This window comes from Lepidochelys kempii, chromosome 17 (assembly GCF_965140285.1).
Source record: "Lepidochelys kempii isolate rLepKem1 chromosome 17, rLepKem1.hap1, whole genome shotgun sequence".
In the NCBI taxonomy this organism is placed as follows: Eukaryota; Metazoa; Chordata; order Testudines; family Cheloniidae; genus Lepidochelys; species Lepidochelys kempii.
The window spans coordinates 6,295,862-6,316,421 of record NC_136396.1 but is presented as its reverse complement, the minus strand read 5'-3'; the positions used below and the strand labels follow the sequence as shown (position 1 = coordinate 6,316,421).

At 38.4% G+C, this 20,560-nt stretch overlaps 1 protein-coding gene across 13 annotated transcripts in view; it reads left to right on the top strand.

The window, feature by feature from the left end:
* Positions 1 to 20,560, top strand: part of BCAS3 (BCAS3 microtubule associated cell migration factor) — a 500,892-nt gene that overhangs the window by 356,891 nt on the left and 123,441 nt on the right. For 2 of the 13 annotated variants that reach the window (XR_012155468.2, XM_073315915.2), the window contains one exon: positions 1,108 to 5,658. The exons of the other annotated variants lie outside the window; for them this stretch is intronic. Coding sequence is in view for 1 of the 2 variants with exons in the window: in XM_073315915.2 (XP_073172016.1) it covers positions 1,108 to 1,112 (5 nt within the window). In the remaining variant the exon portion in view is untranslated. Of the gene's footprint in view, positions 1 to 1,107; positions 5,659 to 20,560 lie in introns of those variants that run through there. 13 annotated transcript variants of the gene reach the window in all.

The window sequence follows — 20,560 nt, the reverse complement described above, 5'->3', positions numbered from 1 at the left end:
CCTTTGTTTCCACATGCTGAAGTTTGGCAGTCTTGGAATCAGTCAGATTATTTATTAAATATAATATTTACCCTATACTACTTATTACAAGTCTGCATATTCAGTGACAGAATTGATTCTAGCTGGTGCTGCTGCACTTTTAATGTTACCTTTTTTGTTCATGTTTGTTCCAACAGAGTGGCCACTAGCACAGACAACATGAACTTGTATCACCCGCAAACTGACAACACTGGAGCCATCAGTTTATCATTATCCCTGCTAGTGTATCTGATTTAATTTTCCTACAAGTGGATTAATTCTTAAAATTGCAGTGCTTTTTGCTTGTTAATAGTCAGTAAATGATTCTGGGGGATGGGGGAATGGAATTCATCAGTTTTGTAGTCATTTTAATTCTTCCAGTTTTAAGTTGTTCTATAAATATGTCTTTATGGATGTAGTTTTACTAGCTTAAAAACATCTAATTGAAACCAGTTGCTTCAATCTCTTTGGATCAAGAAGGCAGTAATAAGCAAAGAGAGTATCTTATCCCTAAAATCCAGAAATACTTAGTGACTGGTATACTTGATGCATGTGTAATCAGTTTACTTTCAGCTTCTTGTTTCATCTAAAACCTTAGCTCTTTTGGTGTGATCTAATACTAAAGTGGAAGGGTACATTTGTGCTTGTTTCTAAGACCATCAACGAGTGAAACAAAATGATGAAAAAAAGCTCAGGATGCTGAAAGGTTAAAAAGCATCATATTAGTCTCATTGCATCTTCCTTTGGGTCAGAAATGTGCTTTAGAATATTATTGCACTTCCCAAAAATTAACATTAGGTTTCATTTGTGTCAGATTATTATTTTGCTATTAGCTCTTACAGTAGACTTTCAGCACAGGAATTGTATGTTTTTGGTGGTCATACAGCACCAGCATAACGGAGCCATAGGATTTTTGGATGCTATCATAATATATAATTTACTACTTTTACTACTGCTAGTAATAATAATAATAGCTCAAGGGCAAACTCCAAAGGGGAAAAAATTGTACTTGTTCCCTTTTTTTGCTATTTCCTGATCTACAAAGAGGAGCTTAAAGGGTTTGGACTTTTTTTTCCTCTTGTTTTATAGGTTAGAAATGTGGGTGCTGTCTAGCCTGGAAGATATAATGGCTGAAGAACTAATAAGAAGGTGACATCAAAAGAAACAGGAAATTGAAAGTTGAACACTTAAGAGAGGGAAGGATTTTTAGTCATACTGGTTAAAATTTTCTGGAGTTCGATTTTGTTAATGCCTCTCTAATGTAAGTGACTAATGACTATTTTGGACAGAGGAAGCCTTTGTTAAAGATTTGACACCTGTCTCTCTCCAGTTTAGGTGCATGTGCTAACAATGCACATCCTATGTGATCCCGAAGAAGTCCTCTAGCAAAACTAGTGAAGCCTGTAGTTGACATTCCTGATATTTCTAATGTGGGAAGCAAGCAAAAAACAACGTAAAAACCAAAAATCAACAACATCAAATGACCTTCACCAAATGTTTTAGACCTTCTTTATACATTATGAAGGAAAAAATAAATGACACAAGCCCACTTTTAAAACAGATTCTTTGCAAGTAAACTTAACCAGTCTGAGATAGAAGCAAAAAAAGTGTAAGACCATATGCATCTTATTTTGCATCTCTCTCTATACATATATCATCACTTATCTAAATGGGCAAGTTGTGACATGGACTTTTATGCAAAAATTATTTAACTTGGAAAGCTTTACATATAATTCAAAATAAGCAACTCACAATTGTTCTGCTTGATTTAAAATATATATCTAAATGTAGAATTACTGTATCTGAACCTATTAATCTAGATGCATTAAAATAACTGTTGCAACATAAATTTTCAAAACGTAATAAATTTGGAGCTTACATTTTGACATGTTGCCATCTCAAAATACATATTAGACTGAGTGTGTGCCTTCTGTGCAGTAACATCTTATTCTGTTCTGGAGTGAAGAAACAGTGAGAGTTAGACTTCTAAAATATCTTTTTCTAGGACTCTGCGTTGATAAACAAGTAACATTTCACACAAGCCCTTTCTTAAAAATCATTGCTATTTGTTGATTTTAAAAGTGCGGACACGTATTTTGTCCATAAAAGACGTAACCATTACAACAATAATCAGAGATCCTTTTTCTTGTACATTTTTGACATTCTGCAGATCTGAGGTATTCTGTGTACTAAGGATAGTAGGCTTCCCTTTGGAATTCATATGTTTCATTAAAAGCCAGGGGCATATTTGGTTCAGGAGACCTGAGGTGACCTGTAATGGAAGCTGTCCTTTTGCTGCTTAGCTGGATCATCATTAGAAGAAACTGAAGTACAAGGCCAGGATACCTCATGATAGCATAATAAATCTAATACTTTAGTAATAGTAAGAACTTATGTAGCATTTTATATGTTCAAAGCACATTACAAACATAATTTAGTTCACATAACTTTGTTGAGAGGGGAAGGTAATCAATTTCCCCATGTACAGATGAGGAAGATTAACTGAATTCCACAAGGCCTCAGAGAGAGAGTCTGTATCAGACCTGGGAATAGCACTGAAGAGTGCCTCTACATTTTTGCATGGGGATGTCTGACTTTGAATCTTGATCTATGTTCATAGGCTGGCAGGAGGTAAGAGAAGACGGCACCCTTTTTTGGTAAACATATCTTTCCATTGACTATGTTGTCCCATTCAGAAATTAATTTTTGCCTTTTTTCTGTACTTTCACTAAAACTATAACCCTATTCTCGCTACATCTTCACAGTTGAGTGGCTACAGGTTTATTGACAGGCTGAGAAAGAAAACATCTACCAGTTGTCATGTCAGTGCACACAGTGAGCGTGTTCATTGGAGAGAATAAAGTTGGAGTTGTGATTAAGCCACTGGACTGGGACTCGGGTAATCGGGCTTCCATTGCTGGCTCTGCCGCAGAGTCCTTATGTGGCCTTGGCCAGATCACTGGAGGTTTATCTATGTGAGAAACTTGCACTGGTTTAACTTTAGGTGTGATTTTAAACCAGCTGGTGCAAAAGGCTATATGGACACGGTTATTTCAGTTTAAACCAGTTTAGCATTAATTGATTAGGAATCTCCATAGCTTTTTGTTCCGGTTTAACTAAACTGGTTTTAAACCCTATTTAAGTCAAACTGGTGCAACTTCTGGGTCTAGAAAAAGGCTGAATCTCTCTGCATCTTAGTTCCCAAATCTCTGTGTATCTTAGTTCCCCATATGAGGACAATGCTTCTTTTCTCTTACTTGTTGACAGGTTTGTATAATTAGAGTATAAATTCTTTGAGGCAGATACTATCTGTTATTATGTTTATGTAGAGCACCTAACATAATAGAGCCCCAGTGTCAATTGGACCTCTAGACACGACTGCAGTACCAATAATAATAATCATAAATACAGTTAATCACATTGCGGTCATAGACAGTTATGGGGAAAACGCACAGTTTCATCTGCACTAGCCAGGTTATCTGTCTGGACCCCTGAGTCACAGCTGTGATGACTGAGAAAGAAGTGCTGTACCTATTAGCTCCTCAATCAGAATTAGCTACCAGACAGCAGTGAACAGGTGAGTTGTCTCATGGAGATGCTTTAGCTGAATCCAGGGAGTTCTGGGTGTTATAGATTAATTGGTTGGTTTATGAACTGCTATCCATGTGCATTAAAAAATGATCTTTCTATCCTAAATCAGAATGCTGGGTTTGAAAGGTTGCATACGATCTACAGTAGCTATCTATCCTATCTAGCTGTGTCTCTCTTTAATTATATAAGCCTTTATTCTGTATGCATCACCACTGTTTCTGTGCTATCTCTATAAGGCTACCTATCAACAAAGCAAAGTGAATTGAGCATAAGCTTGATAGTAATTGGTTTGCTTGCAATATTTAATCCATTGGCAAGTAAGGCTGTGCTTTCTAATGCTATGTGCTTAACTGCTCATCCTTTCTTTTGTTGTTGGTTATTATTTGTAAGATGATATTGCCTATATATCCCATCTGAGACCTGTTGTGCTAGGCACTGTACAAATACATAGTAAGAAACAGTCCTTTCCCTAAAGAGAGCACAATCTAGAAGATATATTGAATGAAAAAGGATAAATAAAATGATCATTGAACTCCTGTCCCAGGGATCACAGGGACTGCTGGACTGGATCAGATCTGTCGTCCATCTAATCCCGTAGTCCATTACCAACAGTAGCCAGTACTAGTTGCTTCAGAATACGTGCAAAAAATCCTGCAGTTATGGGATAACATGTCCCTGGGGAAAGTTACTTTCTAGCCCCAGTAGTGAGAGATAGGCTTAAGCCAGGGAGCAGGAGGGTTCCCTAATGTTCTGAATATTTAATATTATAGCCCTAAATATACTTTATGTACTTTGTCAGTTCCAATATTGTGTATTATAGTACACCAGTACTAACCTTCGGCCTACTTTCTTAATATTCTAGTAACTGTAGCACAAGAGCAAGACAAGCATGTACACGCACGCACGCACAAACCAAACAAACTAAAAAGGGGCTGACTTCTCTGGTCTAACACGTTAATTTTGAACCCTGTTATGAAATTGGCCAGAGATTCCTGCAGGAGAACTCACCTTTCAGTAAGGTGACAGTCCATCAGCATAGCTGCCTCATACGCCAGCTGCCTTACTCCTGGCATAAGGGGGCAGAGGAGACATGCTGGATGTGGTCTGGAGGCAGGATGAGAGAGGGCCTGGAAGAGCTAAGCTTCGCTACGGCTGGTCCTCTGCTGATGTACAGAGCTTCCACCTCTGGGAGAAATTACAGCAAGCCTCTTGAGGCTCTAACTTCCACCAGGACGAGGGGGCTGAGGCTCAGAGAACTGCCACAGTCCATGACATGGAAGCACAGTGAAGAATTGGGACCTGAGTCAGAAATAATTATTCAGAACATGCATTAGAATAACCAACTTTTTTAAAAGATATTAATTGCAAGTCTATGCCATAGAAACCCCAGCAAAACCGAACAAGGGCTAAATCCTGTCTTCACCTCTTCGTTTCGTGCAACTATAGGCACGAAATGGTACTTACCAGAGCTGTTCAGACAGTAGAGGAAACGCATGGTGGAGTAGCAATATGCTAGCATCATCTTCGGCAGCCACGTGTCGCCCTCCGCAGCTTAAGGCCAGCCATGCCTACTAGTTGCTGGACGTGTGACTTCTTGGGCAAGTGGAATTGCAGCAGGCACAGCATCCAGTCTCCTCTCCAAGCTCACTCACATAGGTCAACTAGACACATAGCTCTGCTGCTGCCTGGGTTCTACAAAAGCTCACCCGGCCACCTTTTCTCTTAACTGCCTGACATAGGGTAAGATTTGGCCCAAGCAAGCTTAGGATAGCTGGAATTGTTAGTTGGTTTTACAAAATGTAGTGTAACTGTTCAGTTGTAATTATAGATCCAAGGGATCTAAACATCACACTTACATTCTGCAAAGCCGTAACGTTGTAAAATGTAACGTGTGCCCTGCTACCATATGTTACCAGAGTTTACCCTGACTACACAGCACAGAAGTCCTTAAAAATAAAGGAGAAATCTAACAAAGGAATGGAAAATCTCATCAACTCACACTGTATCCTAGATGCTGCTTCTGTGCCTCTGTTTTGGCACTGCTTGAAACCTTGATGTAAGACAAATAGAAATGTTTTCCTAGTGGCGTGAGATGCAGCAGACTGCTGCAGCTAGTGTGTGTTGATAATGCAAAATGCAAAATTATGTTTCTTCTATCAGTTGGGAATTTTGTGGAATTTGCTTCCATTTGACCGTGTTTCCAGATGGAAATAAGCAACTGCCTTCTTTGTTCAGGGCAATCTTCATTTAGTTTCAGTGTTTTTTTCAATAGTGTGCTATGAGATGTTATTCTACTTGAGTATCTGGAGGCTTTCCCTCCTTTCTGCCATTCTTTCATAGCTGTTCCTCTTTTTGAACAAATAAGACCAATTCCAGTGGAAGGGTTATAAAGTTGGTTGTATTTTTAATTGTTTTAATGTTTTTTTTATTTTTGTAGCACAGTAGTCTAGAACCCTGTAAAAGTTAGTGGTAAAATAATTTTTTAAGGGCAGACTGAGTTCAGATGGTTCAAATATACAAATTCAGTTCCAGCATTATTTGGATCTTCGCACCTCAGTGTCCCAGTAGAGAAATCAGATATTGAGTTTTTACAGGTTTTGCTGTAAAAACTGAGCCCGACAGAACTTTTAATGACTAATGGATTTTGCAGAAGTGATTTTACTGCCCTAGATGTCCATTAGCAGTTTTGGGCTTATTTCTTTGCTGGAAAGCTAAATGGCTGTTACTTGCACTTTTATATGAGTTAAATATTTGCACGAGATGACATTTGTAATTGTGGTTTATAATGTACAGTACTGCCATTTATAAAGTAAAAAGAAAAGTGATACAGAAAATTGTCAATATATTTAGGCATAATATATTTTACCTGTGGCTTAAAGCATGTATCATTAAAGTTTCTGTCTACACTATGACAGGTTTCAGAGTAACAGCTGTGTTAGTCTGTATTCGCAAAAAGAAAAGGAGTACTTGTGTCATCTTAGAGACTAACCAATTTATTTAAGCATAAGCTTTCATGAGCTACAGCTCACTTCATCGGATGCAACGATGAACATCCGATGAAGTGAGCTGTAGCTCACGAAAGCTTATGCTCAAATAAATTGGTTAGTCTCTAAGGAGCCACAAGTACTCCTTTTCTATCTACACTATGTCATTTCAGAGCAAACTCCATGCAGTTCTGATATGTCTGTTGAAGTCTCTTAGGTGCAGATTTGGTGGTGTTGAACTTCAGTCAACATCAGTTACATTGTATTAAGTGTCTACTGCTGCCCTTTTGCTTATGTATCCTACTTTATCAGTGATGGTGGGATTTTGAAGTATCCTGATAATCCAGGGGTGTTTTTTGTTTTGTTTTGTTTTGCTGTGGGGATGATTGATAAAATATCTTTCCACGAAATGAGGAGCCTAATAAGGCTGGCATTTTTAAATCTTTGTTGACCAGCCAGATATTTACCAAAAATAATCCTGTGTTATATGCTGTCTTGTTAGACAGATACAGATCTTGACTCTTAAAACATCCTACTGAATGAAAAGAAATATTTGTCAATATGTAAATAATAATATTTTTATCTATGTAATTCCAAGAATTAGCATGACATTTTAGAGATAAATATGGAGTCCCTGCCTATATGGCTGTACTCTAATACCTAGACTGTTACTTCCTGCATTGTAAGAGGATACAGAGCCAGATCCTGGGGCCCAGCCTATTAACATCCCCAGTGCAGCTCAGCAGTGATGTATGTCTGCAAATGTAGCTTTAAAATCATTCTGGCTTTCTGTGTATCCTGGAGTCATCAGATAGTAGTCCAGGCCCCGAACAAAATATAGAAACTCCTCCATGCTGCTCTATGTTATGCCAGTTGCCCTGGGACCTAAGGCCACCTCACCCCTCATTCTGAGTGTTGCACATGTCTACACAGGGAAATTGACCGGCAAATCTATAGCAGAATAATTATTCTGGAATAAAGTCACTTTTATTCTGGATTAGTGTGTCCACTCAGGTAAGTTATATCAGCATAATTATTGTGGTACAATTTATTCCACTACAACTGTATTGGTAAATTGCCCCATGTAAGCAAGGCCCTAGGAAAAAATGGCAGCACCCACATTGCTTAAAGATTTCCCTGTGCTGGGGCCTCCTCGGACCATTTCCTCTGGGTTTGAATCTGTTTTGTACTGGGAGACCGGCATCAAACAGATGGTGCTCTGGAGGATTGGGGTTCTTGTTTCCAAAATTTACATTTTTTTTAGAACCATGACGGTAGTAGTACAAGAAGATATTTGAGGTAAATAATGTGTGGGCCAAATCCTGTAGTCTTTACTCAGGTAAAAATCTTCTTACGAGTCAGTGTTTATTTTAAAAAATTAATTATTTTACTAGTGATCCAACAATGCAAGAAAGAAGAGGGATGATTATTATGTTATGAAGAGCTGTACAATCTACCCAGAATAAAATCTCCTTTTGGTGATTTAGGTTTTGGGTAGAGCTTCGGAAAGTAGTACTTTTTTTCAGCTCATCCCCCACCCACAATGATTTCAATTTTTTTTTAAAGATTTGATCACTCTGTCAGACAAGGGCTGAAGATCTGTTCAGCTTAGCCCTCAAGTTAACAAAGTGGGTAGCTTCTTAGCTTGAACTATCGATAAGCTGTAGCTTTAAAGTAATAAATGTTTAAATTTGGTAATCACGTACGTTGTTAAATGTATGTACTGTTATTTCAAGTCACACATTCCCTGCCTTAAAAGTCTTACAAAGATTTACAAAGACCAGGCACATGAGCAAAACGTGGAGCAACAATTCAGGGAAGAAAGGACAAGGGGAGATGATAGGTGAGAAGTAAAAGGATGAAGGATTTTTGGACGAAGTTGGACTGTAGGGGAAATAGTTGGAAACTGTTCCAAGCTAGGGGCGGAATGATAGAAGGTACAAAGGGCAGAGAGGACAGGGAAATGAAAGGAACAGGTAGACAAGACGCACAGGCAACAAGTGAGAAGAAAAGAGATCAGTTATATATGCGAGAACAAGTTTATGAGAAGCATAAGAGAGCAGATCCTCAGCTGGTTTAAACTGTTATTACTGTATATGTGGCACCTTAGAGACTAGCAAATTTATTTGAGCATAAGCTTTTGTGAGCTACAGCTCACTTCATTGGATGCATCCGATGAAGTGAGCTGTAGCTCACGAAAGCTTGTGCTCAAATAAATTGGTTAGTCTCTAAGGTGCCACAAGTACTCCTTTTCTTTTTGCGAATACAGGCTAACACAGCTGCTACTCTGAAACCTGTCATTACTGTATATATCACAATGGCAACTTACCCCAGCTGATGATCTGCTACAAGGAATTTGAAAAGGATGAATTAAGTCCAAATTTGATCTTAATCTGCCCTTCCTTGTTTTTTCTATTTAAATCTGACCTTTTAAAATAATTAGTAATTGATATGAAACAAGTGAAAAATAAATACTTAGTCCTGCCTTGAGTGCAGGGGACTGGACTAGATGACCTCTCAAGGTCCCTTCCAGTTCTATGATTCAGTGAAAATCTAACGTTAAACATGGGATTGAGCATCTAGGGGAGATATAAAAGTTAGGCCACTGCCCACAACAGAATTGCCTTGGTGTCAAGGAGTGTCCAAGCTGTTAGCTTCTAAATGATATTGCAGTTCTGGCATGCAGAAACAAGGGAATCTCAAGTAGGAGTCAAGAGGTTATTTTACCTCTATAGTTGTCACTAGCTGCTGGAATACTGTGTCCAATTCTGTGCCCATAATTAGAGAAGAATGTTGATAAATTGGAAAGGGTTCAGAGAAGAGCCATGAGAATGAATAAACAATTAGAAAACATGCCTTATCATAATAGACTCAAAGAGTTCAATCTATTTAGCTTAACAGAGAGAAGGTTAAGGGGTGACTTGATTAGCAGTAAGGGTAATTAACCCTTGGGACAATTTACCAATGGTCATGGTGGATTCTCCATCAGTGACCGTTTTAAAATCAGGATTGGATTTTTTTCTTCTAAAAGACATGCTTTAGGAATTATTTGGGGGAAGTTGTGTGGCCTGTATTATACTGGAGGTCAACTAAATGATCACAATGGTTCCTTCTGGCCTTCGAAGCTATGAATAATGAATGAGTGCTGTATAAAGATAATGGAGTAGAGTCTCCAGCTGATGTAAATTGGCACTGCTTCATGACTTCAGTGGAGCTAGGACAGTTTTCACCATTTGAGAATCTGGCCTAATATATACAGTTGGAATCGCTTTACTCAACAGAAATACGGCCACCTCTTACAGAAAGATTAATCAATGATTCAGAGCCATTGTATATATCCAGGGGACTACAGGGGAATTTTATTACAGACCAAGTAATGTAATTACCCAACTTGGAATTTGGCCTAGCCCTGCTAGGCGTAACACCTTCTCTCCCTAAAGAGGCCAATGGCATACATACTTTTCGACTTCACATCTCAGAAGAAAAATGGGACCTTCTGTGGCTCCTTGGTACTTACTTAGAGAGCAGAGCACCACCTACTGAGCTTCCTTCTTGACTTACGATCTCTAATGAGCCGAGAGGGTATGTCTGCAAATATATAAATAGCGTAGAATTTGCTATTTGTTAAATGGCTCATTTTGACTGCCATTTTTGTGGACCTTGGATTGGCACTGTGCTTTCAAACCTAAGATTTAGAGTTAATGATGTGCAGCACGTTCGTGTGGGATCCACGTTCTGTTTGCATCAAGACTTTATCCCCCTGGCCGTACCTCATCTTTTTCTATTTATAGTGACTGTTCTGGCACCTCCTGGTCAGAACTTAAACCAGAGCCAGCCTTTAAAGCAACTCCAGCATGACTTGGATGTGGGTGAGGCAAAGCAATTTGGAAATCACTCCCAGCTGATGGAGAAATTATTTCCAAGCAAGCTGGGTGGCTCTTGAACTGTTGTTCCCTCAGCAGAAATGAGATTAAAAAAATATTGTTGCTTTGACAAATAGGCTAATGAGCCACTCATGTTGCTTTATGTATTGAATATAGTTGCGTGACATGTATTATTATTTTCTAATTATATTATGTTATAAATTATTAACAAGTGTTTAATTTCTATCCAAACAGATCATACATAGGGGATCACACACTTAAGAATTGCAGCAAAATATAAAATTGCTGAGCCCTTAATAGATGCAAACTTGGAGACCCTGGTTATTTCTACCTTTTTCAACAGCCAGCTATGAAACTTCCTTGACCTTTTCACCTTTAAACTTTATTTGAACTTGGAAAGAAGACTTGTGAATCGTAAGGCGGTGGGGAGGGGTAGAGAGCAGGACTGATTATATGTTACCGTAACAGTAATACTAGCAAAATAATCCTCCTCTTGTGTATGAGTTTCTGCTACTGCAAGCTTCAGGGTAATAAGCTCACATGACATGCCTAGAGGCTAATGCTGGCCTATGCTTTTTTTGTACATATTTAAACAAAGGCTGATTATCCAAACAAGAATTTGGACTGCATCAACTGGACCAGCTTAAATTATAGTTAGTAAAACTTGGCGCCTTCGGAGCTTGGAATGTTACAATTACAGCTGGATCCTCATTTGTTAGGCAGCCTTACAAAATAATAAAACTGGAGATTTTTATCTTTACTGGACCAAGCTTAACTCTTTGAATACAGAGATGTAAGTGCCAAGTATTACAGTTACTGCTTGAGAAAACCATTCCTCTTTATCACTGTAAACATGGTTTGTGTTTGTGTTCTGTAATACATGGGGCAAAAAAAAGAAACTGTTTTAAATCTTACAAGTTGCATGCCAACACTGGTATTCATGCTGTGACAAATGTCACTAATGGGGGCATTAATTGTCCTTCAGAGTTTGAGATAAGTAGAGGGGACATGAACATCATGTCGCTTGATCACCTTTATTTCACTCTTATTTTGACAGTATTATTTGTTTTTCTTTACATGGCTCCTCTTCATGTTTTCTGTCACTGAAACCAGGATTTACATCTATGTATATGAGTGATCAGTGGGTCAGTCAGCTATTAAGCTCTCAAATGTTTTTTTCCAGCAGAAAACTTTGGTCTTAGGAAGGTTCCTTAGCCGGACTCTTCTTAAGCCTTTCTGGTTGTTTCTGCAGTTATCCGTTGCAATCGTTGTGGGATTGATTCTGGAATTAATAGGTGGTGCAGGAAGTGCAGACGTGTCAGGGTTTGATTTTAGCAAAAGTGGTCTTGGCCATTTCATTCTTGTTTTTCATTTTGCGCAGAGTGCAGAAGTAGGTTGGTTTTGGGTTAGTCAACTTAAAGCCTGATGCAGATGCCTCACATAAATAGTAAATGTGGCTGTTCATTCATTTAAAAAACATCATGATTGTTGGTTCTGAAAATTAATGTTCTTTTTCTGAAACTAAACATGGGAGCAGGGAACTAGATCATTTGCTGGTATAAGTCATAGTTTCATTAACTTATATGGAGCTACGTCATTTTACACACACTAAGGATCTCTCCGGTGGCTTTTTGCTCATAAGTGAACTGTTTATCTGCACTTTTTTAAATAACATGAAAGCATTTAGCATCTGCATCATTCAAAGAAAACATTTTTTAAGTACGAATGACTGAGACCTCAGTAATCAAGACTTTCTAGAATTATTTTAGGGCCTAGCTAACCTCTGTTATACCAGGTTATACCAGGAATTTAATAATTAATCTTTACTTTTCATTATAAATGCAGAGTGTATAATCACTACCTCACATTAATATGTGAACTTTATTTTGAAAGTTCTGTCATGTAGTGGTAGGGGATAATATGTCATTGCTGGGATCAAGATACTGTAGAAGTTCTGAGCTTTGTTTTATTGAATGGAAGGGAATTAGTTTTCTCCTATTTATAACTGAGAAGTTAAAGATTTTAAATCAAGATAAACTTGCAGATTCATAAGGTGCAACTGATTCTGGGAGAAATAGTCCCAACTGGGAAATAAGAAAGACCTAAGGAGAAATTGTGAGTTAATGTTTACTTTTTTATTACTATTTTAATCAAATGGCTTTACAATTGACCTTTTGAATTGTAGCTATTTTAAAAACAACACACACGCTGCACGCCTACTGGTCAGCGCCAACTGGTTCAGAGTACAACCACCAATCTGCTAAGCAATATGGGGCGCCACAAGCTCATCACTCTGATGCTCTGCTCTCTGCACTGGCTCTGTGTTGAATACAGAGTCCAACTCATGGTCTCTACACTGATATTCAAAGTCTTCCATGGTAATGGCTCTAGCTACCTGAGACATCACCTTGATTTCTGAAACCATGACCTTCTGCAGCAGTTGCGTTTCATGGAACTCTTGACCATTAGAGGAGACCTCTGAACATTGGTGACACCTGGATCTAAAATTTGAAACGGGCTGGTTTCGGATTGATTAATAGCTAGGAACTGGATGCTTTTAGAGCTCATGTGCAGGGAATTAGACGAAGATAAAGAGTTTCCCTTCTTTCTTCTTGCAGTCACGGATCCCTGGCCTGTGTTCCCCATGTAACCTGCTCCCTTGCAATTAGTTCTTCCCATTGGACAAACAGGCTAGTGAAGAAGTGGGGGTTCCCCAGATTAGCCTTTTTCATGAGCAGGATCACTTAGCAACTCAGAATTTAATTTCAAGAAACCGTATCGGATGTCTGGCCAAAAAGAGTTCTTTTCTCCGCTGCCGTTTATTTCTCCATTGAATCGTCTCACCTTATGCCACAGTGAGATGATTGAAATAGTGCTCTGGTGATTTAAGAGGTTTCTGATCTAAGTACACGTGCTTCTAGCACCTGCAACACCCATCAGGAAAATACCATTGGTAATAAAACAGAAAGAAGGTTAGTCTGATCAAATTAGATATTGAAGATAGGTTGATGATGGCCTAATGGTTGACAGAAAGAATCTAAAATTTTACAGCCTCTCTTAGGAGGTTATAAAAATCTTTTCAGCTGCCAAAAGGGAGTCGACAAATGCGGTCAACATGTGTAAATGAAAGCAACTTATTATCTCTGCGAAAAACTAAATTTCAGCCCAACAACCATGCTTTTAAAATGTGTTCCTCAACACCATTTAGCTCCTGGATGAGACCTTCAGTAACCAAAATAACATGCATATTCAGGAATCTGTGTTTCCCTTCTCTCATCTCTTGTCTCATACAATTAATCTTCTTTTCCTCCTCTCCCTTCTTCCTTTGCTAGATTTATCCCAAGGTCGCCAAGGGAGTGAATGATAGGATGTGAGATGAGAATTATTCACCATGGTAGGAGTCTCTCTGCCCCTTTTGCTCATAGTTCCCACCTTATAATTTCCTTCTTTCTTGCCTCATGGAAATATTCACTTTAATATTTAAAAAGCTCAGACTGAGTAACACGGAGATGACGAAAGAATGTGCAAGTCATGTCCCAAACTTCATCAGAAGTAAAAGGAGACCCTGAGTAGAAGAATGGTTTCAGAGTAGCAGCCGTGTTAGTCTGTATTCGCAAAAAGAAAAGGAGTACTAGTGGCACCTTAGAGACTAACCAATTTATTTGAGCAAATAAATTACTCAGATAAATGCTCAAATAAATTGGTTAGTCTCTAAGGTGCCACTAGTACTCCTTTTCTTTTTGAGTAGAAGAAGTTTCTCCAGCCACTTAGAGTTATGCTTGGGAAAGGAAAAGAGGCGATTTCTTATAGGACGTGTGATTCATACTTGCCTACCATGGGTCAGGTTCTGTCCACAACCCTTGTACTCCAACTGTTCTGCACAGAGCTGGCTGAAGTCTCCTGACTACAGCACAGTATAAGGCAGCCTGCTGTAAAAAGTATTTTAAGTCAATCCTTAGAATTTTTCCTACAAAAGATACATTTGGCAAATGTGCCTGGTATTTAATAATAATAATTAAAAAAAAAGTTGTGAACAATTTTGGCACAAACGTGATTACTATAAAAGCTACTGTACTCATAATTATTCATTGTTCATAGTCCAGCTGCATTGTAATAAGCAGAATTATTTTTGGGGTGTTTTAGTTTGACTGTTTAGTGGATATTATAAACCCCTGTGAAATGGCTTGTTTTTTGGTATATGATTGCCTAAGTTGTCGATTTTTTTTATTTGTAATAGCAAATTATGCACACACAAAAATAAGGATACGTTCAGCTGCCTTGGATTTTAAGTAACAACCATAAAACGGTCTGATTTTGCAATAGCAGTTGAGGTCACAGGATTGGGTCCAAAGATTGTATCTTCAGGCAACAGCCCAATGTTGTCTTTTTTTTTTTTTTTAAAGGGCTGATTTTAGTTATTTGATGAAAAAGGAAAATGTTCTCTTTTCTTGAAGATGCACAGGACATTCTAATTTAAAAGTAGATATCGCCTATAACCATATACTATATCTTAAAATCATGACTGCTTTTTTGAAGTCTGTTGGGGGAAGGTGCTAATATGGTACTAAGAATATTCTATTTCTATCCACAGTTAAGAATTCACATCATGGCAAATTTTATTTATTTCTTCATCTGGCTTCTGATGAGGGTAGAGTGGGGAGGAGGCATGCTTGGGATGATTAATTGCACCAGAAATAAAGTTGATTGAACTTTGTAATTTTCCAGTGGCTCAAAAGGTTATTTCCCAAGCAGTTATTTTACATGTGCAATGTATTTTATTTCATCCACTTGTTTATAATGTTCATCATTAATTACATGGAGGAATGATTGCCTCTTAATACTGGTTTATTATTGGACTCAATCATTATTTGATTTCTAAAATTCCATGTAAAATCTCCTATGTAGATATGGTGGCAGAGAGAGCCTAAACATAAATCTGTATTATTTAGAGATCAGCTACATATAATTTTTTGAATTTGCTTTGACATGCTGCTCCATAGTGTCTTCCATGAACAAGGACTAATGTTGTCTATAGGAACTATTCAGTCAGAATTAATGTGTGGAGAGGTCAGTTGTCAGGGACATATTGTTAGAAATACTTATCTTTAAAGGTTTCCAGTCTTTGAATAGAAAATGTCTGCCATGCAAAAACATGAACGTAGCTGAGTTTTGAGTTCTACAGAACATGACTGGTTTACTTTTTTCCAGCTAGCTAAAAATAGCAAATAAAATAGAATGTTCTTTGTCTATTCATTTATTCTCATGAAATTCTCTGTTGTAATTACTGTTGACCACAATACCACCTACTGGTGAGAGCAGAGCTGATCATAGGCCAGCTGCTTTATTACTAACCACAGCTGCTCTTAACTTTCGCAGATGTTTCTCCTTTCAGGCTGGCCAGTAAAACTTTATTGAACAGCTCAACATCAAGGGCAACATGCTCTACCTAACTGGCAGCTCAAGATCATATTGGGCTATAAAGTCAAAAAACAACAAACCTTGCAGTATCTATTTTTCCCGTCCCTCACCCTCTCCCTAATCTTTCCATTTCGTATACCAGTCCTTGTTAAACATCCAGGGCTTAATTTGTGCCAGGCTTGCCAGCACCTCTGGGCTTGGCAGTTCATAGTCCCAGCACTTCTGGGCTTGCAATGTCAGTTATGAAAGTAAAAAAAAATTGCTTGAGCCCAGGCACCTCTTTCATTGCAAATAAAGCACTGTAGCCATCCGCAACAACGCCCAAAAGAAATGTAAAGTCCACTTCAGATTTCTGCTGTTGCTAGCCATATAACATAGCAAAAAGAAACAATTTCTGAGGGGTAACTGCTATAAAGACTAATACTTCTGCTTGTTTGAGAACTAAGACTTCCATGTTTGTGTTTTTATTTCTCGATTCTGGCAGGTGTACACACCGTTCCCCCTCCCCCCAAACTAGGTGAGAAAGTTTTTAGAAGTTTAATACCAATGCTTGTCTAAACTTCTCTCTGAATCTGTTTGGTCTATAAATCAGATTAGGAAATCTCATCAGAACGGGGTTTCTTGTGAGATGTCCAGCACTTTTTGATTTTGGCAAAGTCAAAAATATCTCAAGAATAGCTTTTCTTGAGGTATTTCTGCTTCCTGTACCAGCCTTACCCAAGAAGTTCAGAAACAATGGTCTTATTCTTTAAACTGTTACCAAACTTTTCAAACCTCAGAGGTTTGTACTGAAGGTACAAATGAAGGTTTAAGCCAGGTCTTATTTTATCATAAACTTTTCACAGAACCAGTTATCCCATAACTACTGCAAGTCTCATTCCTCCATATTTGGCTTACAACATACAGATGTACACAGATGAAAGTGTAGCTTGAAATATGTCCACCGACACAAAATCCAATAATATGGTCACCAAACTGGTATCTGAGTAGAAGAAATTCTACTGATAGTTATAGCAGTGTCACCATATGCTGTATTCTTTCTTCAGCAACGAAGATATGACCTCAGTCACTTCAGTTTTATAACACTGAATTAAAGAACTGAATTGGCACAATCTACTGATATTAAGATTCTTGATGTTTCCTCTTAAAAGGCTTCTAATAGCTTAGAACCCCATAAACTAAAATGAGGAAAATCACTCTCATTCTCCTAAAGACATTGCAGCTGATTAAAAAAAACCAAAAAAACACTTCTACCAGTTACTACACGTCAGTGAAGTCTTTTAGTGCTTGTCTACATTGGAAAGGTATACCAGTATAAGCTAAGGTGTGACTTTAAACCAATATAGTTATACTGGTATAATCCCTCCCAGGTGGAAACTTTTATTCTGATATCAGTGGGTCCTCTTCTTTTGGTTTACCTTATGTCGCTTGGGAGTTAAGCTAAACCTCGACAGCTACTCTTAGACTAGAATACAAGTGTTGACATGGGAGGTTTTACTGATATAGTTAAACCAATATAGTTATACTGGTTTAACTATTCCAGTATAATTATACCAGTGTAATGGGTAAAATTCTCTTGTGTAGACAGTCCCTTAAAGGGGAATTTCAGAAAACCACAGACTTGATTTTGGAACTTGTGAACACACCAGAATAAGTAACTGGGTTGGGTTTTTCTCAGCATCAACATTCATAAATGATAGGTCACCAAAAGTGGGTAGGGGCGGGGTGGGGGTGTATGTAACATGTGCCTGATGTACAATTTGCACATGTTGGAGGAATTATTCAAATGCAGTTCATGAAAACATTGCTTTTGTAATGGTGGCAGAATCTGTGTCTGACGTATTAGTTTCAGTTGTAGTGAGTTAGATTGACCTAGTTAATCACTTAACTTGCACACCCACATTTTTAGACCATTTTTGTTCACGAATCAATGTTTTTTGTGTCTTACCATTAGGGAATGTATGTTGTTCAGTAAGTTGTCCCTATAGAATCAATATTAAAGCAAGCTGTGGTATGAATCCTGCAGATAAGCAAGCAGTGGTGAATGAGTATTATTTTTAAAATGACTTTATTGGTAATCCAGGACCTGAAGCTCTGAGATGCTGAACATCTTTGACTTGCAGTTACTTCTGTGGATGTCATGGGCACTTCGCAGTATTGGGCCCAAAATGGGCAGTGATTCTTTACCATAAACACGCAGTGCTGAAATATCAGCTGGCACATCAGCTAAATCAGCAATTTATAATCACAGAGTCCACATTAAACACAATACTAGGTTCCAGATGATCTGAGTTCAGAGTATTCAGAACAGTGCTCAGCAGAGGTAATAGTGACCAACTTAACTTTTTTTTAAAATGTGGTAAACTGGCTTAGGGAAGGCACAAGAGTAATTTCACATGAGGAGGGAGTTCTCTCTGTGTTCTGTACAGAGCTCAGCTAAGTTCATGTGTACAGCATAATGGAAAATTTTGCTTAACGATTGCCCTGTACTCGATTAATACAAGACTTCATTGCTCCCAGTCCATAAATCTTCTCAAACGTACGTATGTACTGACAAATATTTTTAAAACAACATAAAAAAGTACAAGTGCTAACAATTTTGAAGATTAAAAAGTCAGATAAACTGTAGTTCACTTACATTACATGACTCCCAGACAACTGGGTGAGAGAGGCTTTCTTTGCCATTTGCAATATTTTAGGTACAAGAGGAAAACTTTGAAAAGGGATTGTTCTCCATGAAATGACCACAGTTCCAACTGAGAAATATCCTGTCCTGTACTCGATCAGGCAAAAATATCCCACAAGTCAAGAAGGTACTAGGGAAGTGCCAGAGACAGGAAGGTTGGAGTTAATGTTTGAAGGGCTGAGGGGGAGCTAATTATGTTTAAAAGAAATGAAAATTGAAAAGGATAAAACCTCAACATTTGGAAAACAAACTGCGGCTATTTACAATATGTCAACATAGACGTAGAGCGATCTCAGTGCTTTTCTGGCATATGTATTGATATTAAATTAGTAATTGTGTTGTGCAGGTGCTTGACTTTCGTTTAAACAAACAGATGCTTGAGTATCCAGTCCTTCAGAGTTCATTCAGTGAAAGCAACATTTTTAAAAAAATCCAGGTGTTTACACAAATTAGGATTTCTACATATGTTAGCAAGCCTCTTCGTAAATAGAGAGGGCACGGGAAAGCATCCCCAATTACCTTTCTGTCACTTCTCTCATCTACCTGTGACGTATTATTTAAGGGCCCGATCCTATAAGGTACTCAGCACCTTCAACTCCCAGTGCAGTCACTGGGAAATGCGGGTTCTGAACACCTTACAGATTCAACTCCCTGAAACTCTAGTGTGTGATTGGGTTAAGGATTCTCCCTGTGTTCAATCCATAGTCCCAAATCCTCACTCTCCACTTTCAGTGGGGAATGGGGAGTGCTGTGCTTACAGCGCGCTCCTGTTTCTCAGTGACAACCCCTCCAGTCTAAGGGATCTGAAATCCTTCCTTGGCCCAAATGGCTTTGGCTGTGAGAAGGATGGAGTACCAGCAACGGGTAAAGTACAGACCGCCTAAGAACTCAGTTAAGAAACATAGTTATTTTAGCCAGATGTATACAGGATTCTTACGTAAAGCAGCCTCAAACTATCATCATTTACAGAACTGACTTTCTGGACCCAGGTGTTTAACAGTGAGGTAGAGACTGTAAAGAAGATGTTTATAATGGAGTTTATCTTAGACCCAAACTGTTTGCCAGCCTTATATCAGAAATGGTCTGAAAGAGCATTACAATGGTGGCAGTTTAAGAAAGTGGGGGGGGCGCGCGCCGGGGAGGAGAAAACCTAATAAAAATAGCTGAGATCATTCAACAGTTATCAAGAAACAGATACTGCAGTTTTATAACAGAGAGCACTAAAAGTATATGCACTCTTAAAAGGCAATTAAAACGTATACTCCAAAACTATAAAACATTTTCTTTTCATCTGGAACGTTGAGGGCAGATTACAACACATTAATAACGTTTTGTTTAGAGTTCAGTTTCTGATGGCTTCCAAATGCAGTCTGTGTAGATTAACCAGAAGGAGTCCAGTTCTCTTTTAAGAGAGCTTGTAAAGGAAAGCAATGTGGTAAGATTGTTATGAAAAGCTAGTGTATTTAGGAAATAGCACTTAGCAGGGTCTCTCTGAATGGCTGCCAGGTCAGGAAGCTGAAGTGCAAGGCTTGGCCCTCATTCAGGCCCCCCAGTCCCGGTTCCTTGACCACACAGTACGTCAGGAACATGTCACAAGTGAGCCAGGGAGGTTTTGCCACGCCTACGGACCAGCTTGGCACAAACATTTTCACATAACCCAGGGCTCCAAAGGGGAGGGAGGCAGGCATTCCAGGGCCAAGGGAACATGTTACTTTTTAAAATAGAAATGAATAAATAAAAAAAAGCATGGGAATCAAACATTTGTTTAGTCCGTTTGCCACATTTAGCCGTATCCATTCCACAGAGCAAAACTGGCCATTTTCAGTTGGAGGGCTCACTGGTGCCGAATCTGAGGGAGAGAAACCACGCTCCTTTTAAGCAATGTTGTCCTATTCATTCTGTTGTTCTTTGATGCAAGAGTTGTATATTAAGCAACATAGAAATAAATATACTACATTACTATCATGGGTGTATATAGC